At 36.1% G+C, this 10,860-nt stretch overlaps 1 protein-coding gene across 1 annotated transcript in view; it reads right to left on the reverse strand.

The window, feature by feature from the left end:
* Positions 1–10,633, reverse strand: part of LOC149570342 (OTU-like cysteine protease family protein) — a 64,781-nt gene extending 54,148 nt beyond the window's left edge. The window contains exons 1-2 of the mRNA XM_089822979.1: positions 10,204–10,633; positions 10,058–10,103 (exon numbers count right to left, since the gene is read on the reverse strand). Coding sequence (XP_089679105.1) covers positions 10,058–10,103; positions 10,204–10,271 — 114 coding nt within the window. The 5' untranslated portion in view covers positions 10,272–10,633. The remainder of the gene's footprint in view (positions 1–10,057; positions 10,104–10,203) is intronic.
* Positions 10,634–10,860: the final 227 nt, after the last annotated feature.

Here is a 10,860-nt window from a genome sequence, read left to right on the forward strand (position 1 = left end):
TGTAATTAGTAGCATTTGGAGATGTAACAAAACTGGGGCCTACCAAAAAATGCCTTATGTATAAGTTTTCTATTACGTGCACTTTTGTCTTTTATGACAGCAAAATGTAAATATCTTTTGTCTGAAAGAACAGCTGTCATTTTTCTCTTAGCCTGAAGCTTGTTGCATCTCACCCTTTATAAGTGAGATTCCAGGGCTAGAGAAGGGGTTCGAATTATTATCTTTTTAAGTCTTAACTAGATCTGTTCGATCCTTCTTCTTTTTTTAAATAGATATACTTTATGATATTTTTCTTTGCAAATTTATGAGAATTGTATCAATGTGATAGGATCAAAAATTGGTCTAGAGTTATTCTGAGTTTTATTCAATTGTATGCAAACTTTTCAAATGAAATCGATGCAAAGATGAACCGTCACCATAATTTTTCTGGTCGAATCTTGTCTCCATTTGTGTTATCTGGTTGCCCTAAATTGTATGAGCAAGTCTTATTCAATTGAATACAATTAAGTCAGATTGTATGTCAATTTGCTATTACTTTTAATTGAAAGAATAAAGTGAAATTGACAAGATTACCACAATAATAGAAGGGATGTTTGTAAGAATAAGTTTTAGTCAGAATTGCTGATAATATTGATTGTAAAGCAATCAGTAAGATCTAGGAATTGAATAGACTCTGGATCCCAATAGATTAGGCACTAATCTAATTACTTTGGTCTGTAGAAGGAAAGATCATGAAGAACCATCAAACTTAATTTCAATATCCATTTTATTTTACTGTCAAAGATTATCAATGCTGGTCAGCACTCGTTTGCATCTGATTTATGAGTCTTAGATAGCTACTATTGCCAAAAATATTTGTAAACTTGAGGAGAATTGTGACGAAATCTGCTTATAAGGGATGCATATCATTTTAAAATATCAAGGAATGAACAAACTATGTATAGGGGAGAGGACCCAATACTTGAACGCGTTCCAATAGTTGTGATAAAAGTTGTTCACTTAATACCTATACTTACTGACTTGAACTCCAATTTTTTTGACAACATTATACCAATACTTGTGATGCTAACTACCCAAAATTGAATAAAATGTACCCTGAGTTATAAAAATTAACCAATGATGTGATGCCACATCAGCTGTTCAACTATGGGTACCCTTTATGCACAACCATTGGTCTCACTTTTTTTTGGGGGCTATTGTAGACAACTTGGCAAAAAGCATGCTGATGTGGCATCGTAACGAGTGACATGGACTTGAAACCTTAGTTATAAGTAGACAATTCGCCAAGTAACTTGCTGTAAAAAACTAGGAGCGATTTGAAATTTTTACGCAGGGTTTTGATAAGCGCGAAGTTAGGGTGTTCAAGTACTGGGTCCTCTCCCCTATGTCAGAGCTAGGAGATGAGAACCAAAATGAAACTAAAAAGATTCTCATATAGTAGCATTCATTTGAACCATCCCTTAAGATATACCCATCTTGGTTCTGCAGAGCCTAAAGAGTAGAAAACCAGTCTTGGTTTTGTTGAAGTTGGATCCAAATTATATGCATACATAATTGTTAATGGGAAGTAGCTGATCCCTAGATTTGTGCGTATTATTATCTTGGTATTGAGCTTTTGTTGTTCAATAGTTGAAAAAACACCAACAGGTTTCATGGTTACTAGAAAAGAACATCAGGTGTATAGACTAGTGAAAGTACTCTATGGTCTGAAACAGGATCCTTGGGCTTGGTAAATCAAAATTGACAAGTACCTTATAGATAATGGTTTTCAGAGGACTCCATATGATTCTAATCCACGTGTCAAAAACACTAGTGGTGATATTCTTCTTCTTGTCTATGTTGATGAACTGATTATCACTAGTAGTCTGGCACTTTTGATCAATTAAATCAAACAAAGCTTGTGTCAATCCTTTGACATGATAAACTTGGAATTTATGTGCTATTGTTTAGGTGTTGAAGTTTGGCAGGCTGAAGGTAGTATCTTCTTATCTCTATCAAAGTATGTCCACAGTCTATTGAACAAGTTTCGGAAGCAAAACTAGAAACCTGCATACACACCTATGGAGAAGGAGTTGAAGCTGATAGCCAAATCAGATTCACCTATAATGAATGGATCAACATTCAAGGAATTAGTGGGCAGTCACATCTAACTTACTACTACTAGGTCTGATCAAATTTTGCAGTAAGCTACATTTCACACTTCATGACAACCCCCAAGGCTGATTATTGGTAGCAGCGAAGTGTTTTCTATGGTATGTGAAGAGCATGTTTGATTTTGGTCTTCTATACAACAGAAGTCACAATCCTAGACTTATTGGTTTTACAAACCCAAATTGGGCAGATTTCATTGATGAAAGAAAATCAGCATCGAGTTATGCTTTCAGTTTGGGATCTAGTGTAGTCGTATGGATTAGCAAGAAGCAACAAGCAATGGCTCTTTCCTCAATATTGAGGAACAGTTAAGGCAGCTTCTAAGGAAGTTTAACTCCAGAGGATGCTTTCAAAAATGTAAATGTCTCAAGCATATCCCACTCCACTTTAATCTAACAATCAAGGGTAGCTGAAACTAGCCAAGAATCCGGTCTTCTATGACAGAACCAAGCATGTTGACCTCCACTGTCACTTCATTTGGAAGCTAGTTGAAGACAGATTAGTTCAATTGCTATATGTTCCAAGTGCGGATCAAACAATAGACATTCTCACTAAGTTTCTAAGCCCGAACAAGTTTGTAAACATCAAGGACAATTTGGTCTAGTTGATAGATTGACCATTGAGGGAGGTAATTAGAATAATATCTTTATTATTTATCAAGTTATTGATTCCTTGCATTTAGCCCCAAATTGTCATTCTAGTGCGGCTTTGATTCTAATTCATTCTAGGTTGCTCCTAGATTCTGGCATGATTTTGGATGGGCACAAAGGAACTCACAGGAATCCAAGGTTGTGGGTGCCCAAAAATAGGCTCCACTTGCAACTTTTTTTTTAAAATCTAATTAGCATCTAGACCCTAATTTTGACCAATAAAACATGTATTTGGTCATTCGATGATCATTTATTCATCTTTCAAGCATTTTTCACCAATTTTGCTTTTATTTATAGATGTAACATTTTTTTCAATGTGAATGCTACAAAGGACTAAGCGCCACATCAAAGACTTGGGATTCATTGCAGAAGGTAGATATAGTGGTCAAAGGTAAGTGAATTCCCATGGAGAAGAATACTACATACAAAAAAACTTGTAAGAACCATTTTGATCAATCCATGAAAGAAATGTTGATGTAGGAGCATCTTGGGTTCTTGGGCAATCTTGCATCAACCAAAAATATTTCCCGTTTTTTGTTCAGTCTATTGTTCAAGGGACAGCCCTTGCTATTCGTGTTCTTTCTTTCCATGCAGTTAGTTACTTGATAAAGACCTATCATGGGTCCTTCCCCTGTGTTTACAGAACTTAATTCCATCTCACTGGAGAGTTATTCTTCTTCCTTGTTCAAGGCGTGTTCTTTCTTGAAGTATCGAGTAACGTGTGGTATTTGGCTTTTGTGAGGTTCTTGTGATTTCACAGCTTTGAGCAGCCTTGGGGGCATCTTTGTGGATCACGTGTGGACCTATCTTTATGTCCGCAGGTGTTACTTTGCTTAGTTGTGTGGTCGCTGATTTCCCTTTGGGGCAGGACCTATATTTTGTAATAATTGTATCTGTCAAGCCGACTTTTGGTCTCGATGGCTATATATTTGAGATCTAGAATGAGAGTAGGATAGATTAGAATAGATAGAAGAAAGATAGAGAAACTTTGGATCTGAGAGACCAAGCTTCTAAGCTTGCTGATTGTATTTTGTTGTTCATGGCTGCAAACAGGTAGGCCTTATGCCTAGTGCATTGTAATGAATTGTCTCAGCATATCTGCATTGGAATAAAGATATTGTGTTTGTTCTTCCATCTTTTGGCTGTGCTTCCATGTGTAACTCTAGCAGATTGTTAGAAGAGTGATACTTTTGGCTCCCATTCCCTACTAGCCCAAAGCCAAATGTAAAGATCAGACGAGGCTGGAACAAATTACTGCTCTAGAGCTCACTACTATCTTTATTGCTCTAGTAGCAATCCAAAACCAAAAATAGTGTGATGGTGACAACAACAACCATAGTCTGTTATACACACAACAATGAGAGGTCAGATTTGACTCAGAAAACATATTGTAAACTGAGTCCCATTATTGTTGCTTTGTAACTGTCTGGTGAGGCCCAACCCAAGTAGAAGAGCAGTTGAGGTGAGACCTAGTCACACCTAAGAATAATCTTTGTTGGGCCCAATCCCATTGCTGATATGTTTGCCAAGTTACTGGTTTGGATTTGGCCCCATCAGTCTGCCAAGATAATTTGGGGTTGGGTATGTCTTGGGTGAGTCCACACAAGAGGCATATAAAACTCACAAATATATATATTATTTAACCTAAATATGGGAACTTCAATTTTGTTCATACATTATAATTTTTAGCCTATATGCTTCAGCCTACAAAAATCTTGCTTGCAGAACCTAATCTGAACTGTCAATGAATCAATCCTAAGCCTGAATCCCAAATGAATTGTATATGAATCCATGGCTGCAAGGGATCGAGCAAGTAACAAAATACATTTGTGATGAATAGCTGAGTTGGGGTGTGTCCCTATTCATGTAAAGTTGTTTATGTTATGAACAATTATATATATTTGAAAAAGTTTGCTGAATCGGGGAATCGGAATCCGAACCCAAATCTGAATTAGAAGCAGGATCCGCAACTTAAATATTTTTATTTAAAGATAAATTTCGAACTTAGTGTCAATATTGAATAGTTTCTATTATACAGATCTTTCGTTATAGAAACATCTTTTTTCTGATTCTTTAAATGATTTTTGATCAATTTCATAATTCATTTAAGTATTTACCAAAACACTTTTAGGCCTAGTTACTGGATTCGTCCGTTTAGCCTCCGCACGTGGATCCTCTAGGATCCGGGCAGGATCCATAATCCTACCTATGGATCCGTGATCCACAGGCAGGATTACAGATCCTGCCCGGATCCTCAAGGATCCATACGCGGATCCACGTGAATCCATGGCAAGGTCCAAAAAAAATTGCAAAAAAGTGGGCCCAGCCTCATTTTTTAATTTTTTTTTTTTCTTCTAAAGGCTCTAAACCCTAAAAACGACCCTCTAAATCACAATGCAAGTTCATTTACTATCTATTTTGCTCTCTATTTTGCTCTCTCATACTTGCTAGTTTGAAGTAAAGAGCTTGGATTCAAAGGAGATCGGTTGTGGAGCTCCAAATACCTTGCACGAAGTGTTTAAGGTATGCATTTCAACCATATCCTTGAGTTCTTTCATAGATTATTGATTTATTTTTAGTTTTCCAAATTTTCAAGGTTGTATAAGTGTGAAACATGGTTTTCTTTCATTTTTATTTTCTAGATTGGAAGAATAGAACAATGAGTAGTCAAGGCTCAGTGGGTGGGGGTGGGGCTACATCACCAAGCTTCAAAATTGATAAGGGGTCTCCTTTATGGAGACACACGACAAGAATTGCACAATGTCCTGGGGGTGGGGCATACATATGGAAATGTAATTATTGCAACATACAACATAAAAGCTCCTATTCCCGAGTGAAACTACATTTGTTGGGCCCTGTGGGTGAAGGAATTAACATGTGTTTGGGTAGTGATAAGAAGGGATTACCAGCTGCATAAAAAGCAGCATTAGCAAAAGAGCAAGAGGATGCTGATAGAGCAGTTGCAAAAGAAAAACGTGGTGCTTCCAAAAGAACAAATTTGCCAACACCATCATCCAATCAAACAAACACAAGAACACATCCTTTTTTGCCTATGCCAACTACAAATGATGAAGATGAAGACCCATCTCCACTCACCTGCAAGAGAGGCCCACTAGATAGGGGATTCCAAAATGAAAAGAGAGACATTGCTGATCACAAAATTGGACGTTGTTTAATTGCAAATGGTGTTTCATTTAATTTTGTGAGATCACCTTATTTTAGGGAGATGGTGGAAGCAGTAAATGATGCATCCCATGGTTACAAACCACCTGGTTATGAGAAGTTGCACACTACCATATTACATGATGAGAGGAAATATGTAGAGGCTCAACTTCAACCAATAAAAGATTTTTGGGTTCAATCGGGTGTGTCTATTATTTCGGATGGGTGGAAAGATTGTAGAAATCGTCCATTGATCAATGTTATTGTTGTATGCCCTAAGGGGGCAATGTTCTTGAAGGCAGTTGATTGTGAAGGGCAAGTGAAAGATGCAGAATTTATTTCACGCATTCTCATTGATGCTATAGAGTCAGTGGGTCCTGATAATGTTGTCCAAGTGGTCACGGACAATGCAAAAGTTCGCAGGGCTACAGGGATAATTGTAAAGTCTAGATATGATCATATCTTTTGGACACCATGCACCGTCCACTCTCTCAATTTAGTGATGAAAGCAAGTGGCGTCGAAATAGATTGGGTGAAAAGGATATGTGAGGAAGGTGAAGAGATTCAAATGTTTGTGACAAATCACCACATGTCACAAGCAATTTTTAGGAGTTTCTCGGACCTGGAGTTATTGAAGGTAAATTTGTATATTTATTATATAATTGAATATTATTGGATTCCATAATTATTAATTTTTGTTGTTGTTTACATTAACATGTTTTAATTTTTAAATGTATTACTAACTTGAGTTTAATATGTTCTTAGGTTGCTGAAACCCGCTTTGCCTCTCACACAATCGTCTTGAGACGACTTGTGAAGGTAAAAGAAGCATTGAAACAGATGGTCATTAGCGCCCAATGGGGCATTTGGAAGAATTCCAATACAGCAAGGGTCATAAATGTGAGAAGAATGATACTAGATGAGGATTGGTGGGGTCTTGTGAGTTATGTGTTGGAAATCACCGATCCAATAATAGCAATGCTTCGCTTCGCAGACAATGATGAACCATGCCTTGGGGACATTTATGATTCCATGGATAGTATGCTGGAAAAAATTAAAATGGTAAGTTTTACACTCCTTTACAACAATTTGAATTTTTTATTTGAGAGATATCTAAATTCTAAAGTTTAAATTGACATATTCACTAATTATAATTATTATTCATATTTCATATCCTAGGCCATACAGAGGAGGGAGAATGATCCTAAGGACACCCTTTACAAGAAGGTGGAAAAAATTGTTCATCATCGATGGAACAAGATGACCACACCTTTGCACCTCCTTGCATATGTTCTATCCCCTAGGTACTGTAGTTCTTATCAAATGCTTGTGCTTATTTTATCCAATGTTTATGCTATTGATATTTGATAGTGTTCAATTGTCTTTTGTTATCCCCAGGTACTATAGTGCAAAGGTACTTAACCTTCCAGGTAGAGTGCCACCATTTAGAGATGCAGAGGTTGCAGATGGGTATAAGAAGGCACTCGCTAAGATATTCCAAGATCCAGAGGTTGGGGCAATTGTGAGGAGTGAATTTGTTGCCTTCAACTCAGGTGAGGATTTCCTCCCTATTGCCATAGCAGACCGAAGCAGGATGGGTGCCATCAAATGGTGGTACCTTCATGGGCAAGCCTTCATGTACCTCCAACCTCTTGCCATAAAGGTCCTATTCCAAGTAAGTTTGTAAAATTAAGCTTAAGGTTAACACTCTCAATTCCTTGAATTTATTATTTAATTTATTTATCTTGATTGTTGTATTGATAATTTTTAATTTCTCTTTAGGTTGCTAGCTCTTTTGCAGCTGAGCGGAATTGGAGTACTTACTCCTTTATCCACTTAATCAAACGCAACCAATTGGCTCCAAAAAAATCAGAAGACCTTGTGTTCTGTCACAACAATTTGCGCTTGTTGTCATGGAAGGATCCTAAGTACAAGAAGGGGCCTGAAAAGCTTTGGGATGTAGCACCCAAGACTCCTGATTTAGATATGACCATCCAAGATCTTGCTAGATCCACTTTGATTGATGTGGATGATGAGGAGGAGGATTATGAGTTAACAATCCCCTCTACTAGTACTACTGGTCGTTTGGGTTCCTCTACTAATACAGATGCAGTACTTGCAGCTCATCAGTACCCTTCTGATGCAGATTTTCTTGAAAATCCATTTGATGATTAAATCAAAAACTTTTAGTCTTGACTCTTGACTCTTTTATGAGTAAATCATGTTACAAACTTTAAGTTTAATGATCTATATTTTGAATGTTACAAACTTTCACTTTCAGTAATTCAATGTGAATGTGTTGATTTTCTTTATAATCATGAAAATAGATTAATTATCAATGTCATTGATGAAGTATACTGGATTCATAGATGCATACCATGAAATGATTTAGTTTTAGAATTATGTATATTTCTCTTATTTTTTAGTATATATAATGCATATATATATATATGCATGAATCCTCCACGAATCATAATTGGGAAAATAAAAAATCCCTGAATCCACGGATCCGATTCTGTGCCCAAATCGGATTCTTGTCACGAATCAGCAACTAAGCTTTTAGGTCATACTTCTGCAAGATTGCATACACATTGCTCACTGCACTGTTCATCAGGTCAGTGCACAAGAATACTTTCACCATCACAGGGTTTGAGAAAACAGAACCTGACCCTTGGGGAAGCTGCAATCAATCCAAAACCTGCTGTACTCTTGAGTTTTAGTGTCTTTTTTAACTCAAATGCATTTCAGCCTCCTACTTCTGCATATATGATTTATACCTATGATCCCCAATACCTATTTGATTATTTGCCAGATCAATGCACAAGAACACTTATCAACAGCATCACATTTGGAAACACAGAACAAGATCCTTGGAAAAGCTCCTATTTAGGCAAACAAGATTGCTCAATAAAAAGCCTGATGTTTTTTATTTCTAGAATTCCATAAAAAATATCACATCCCTTTTAATACACCGACAAGATTGTATATGCATATATCTATGATCCATGATAACCATCTAACCTTGGAGGATCTACATTTAAGACAAACATGATTGCTCAATGGAAACACTGCAATAATAAACTCTTAGCAATTTACTAAAAATTCACATGCCTGCTGAACATATTTAGACATATATACGATATCTATGCATTTCCATGCACAAGTATATACAATGTTCACTTTATATTTTCCAGATCATAGCACAAAAATCACTTATCACTAAAATGAGACTTGGAAATACAGAGAAATCCCCATGGAGGTACCTTAAGGGAAAAATTTGCTTTGGAGATCTTTATGTTCTCACTTCTTGGCATTATATTAAAGATTAATGTGTCTCTCGTGGCTCCTGGCTCAACAAAACTGAAGATTCTGCATTACACGATATATATATATTAAAGCACCCAATATCTATTTCACTGTTTGGCAGGTCATGACTTTTGGAGGCTTCCATTAACACAAGCATGAAAGCTTTATACAGATCCTTCTCTAGGAAGTTATTTGCATTTTAGTTTTTACTAAACTCAAAATGCTTATTGAGCTTTCCAGTTCTGCAAGGCGTACACGTGGATATATTTATAGACATACCTATTTATACACACCGATAAACCAACTTCCTATTTCATTACTTTTCAAGTCGTTACAAAAGAATCTCATTTCAAACATGGAACCTAATAATACCTATTATGGGTCATACTTCACTCAAGCAAACAAGATTACTTAATGCAAAGCTTGACGTAAGCGTTTCTTGGCATTTTGGGAAAAAACTGGCTTCTTGTGATTTCTGGTTCCACAAGAATTTGCTATCCACGAAGAAAATTTCTACCAATATGGAATTTGACAACACAATACGACTCAAAAAGGCATGAACATTCATAAATAAATATTCGGTTGCCAGAAAACAATTATTTTCTCATCCCAGAAATCTCAATACTACCTAGCAGACCAAACTCCGAACACCAAAATATACTTCAACGAAAAACAAGAATCAAAGAAAGTAAAACTAATAGTTATCTCAATTAAACAAATAAAATAACTAACGAGAGGATTATCATATTTTGAAATAGAAATCAAAATGTACAAGATCTAGAGAAAACCTCTCTCAACTCTGAAGACTTGTTCCTGTCATGCTCCATTACATAGCTGCAACAGACACACAAACAACCACTGTCAGATTGCAGTACCAAATAAATCAAAACAATTGAGGAAAAAAATAGCAAATGGGAATGGTATAATTACTCACCCCACGGCATTAAAGAGGCAGCTATTATCAGAAGGAATGACCCTTCTCACAACCGCACCATCGTCCATCTTTCAATTTAATTTTAAAAAAGGGGAAATATCAAAAACCCAGAAAAGAAACGCAGCTAATTCTCGAGATTGGGAAGAAGCGCAGGTTTGTTGCGCTTATAACTGCCGCAAGGACTTATTTCTTCTGAGAAAAAGACGTAATAATTATTCTATCTTTAAACGCAAGGCTGCCCGTCTGTATTCCTAATTCTATTCCTCTTTTATTTTCTCGGGAATCTGATCTTGTTCGAAATTGCAAGTACTTTTCAAATTCTAAACCATCAGCCGCACCAACGGTTCGCAGATAGGCAGATCCAGGTGAGGGGAGGAAAATCTGAAAAGGAAATTATGTTTTAATAAATATTAAAAGATAGTTTATGGATAGGAAGTGAAATTGAAGTAGATGATGATTGTTTATTGACTATTGATCATATTAATAATTTAAAAATAAGTGTTAATTTTTTTAATTTAAGATAATATGTAAGAAATAAATTTTAAAATTAAAATTTATGAATTGGTTAGTATGTGTATGTTTTAGTTGTTGTGTCAATGAATAAAGTATTTAATTTTAGTGGTTGTTGTTAAAGTTTCAAATTGAAAGTTGTAAGTT

This window comes from Cupressus sempervirens, chromosome 3 (genome assembly GCF_028749045.1).
Source record: "Cupressus sempervirens isolate cs-2001-9-10 chromosome 3, ASM2874904v1, whole genome shotgun sequence".
In the NCBI taxonomy this organism is placed as follows: domain Eukaryota; kingdom Viridiplantae; phylum Streptophyta; class Pinopsida; order Cupressales; family Cupressaceae; genus Cupressus; species Cupressus sempervirens.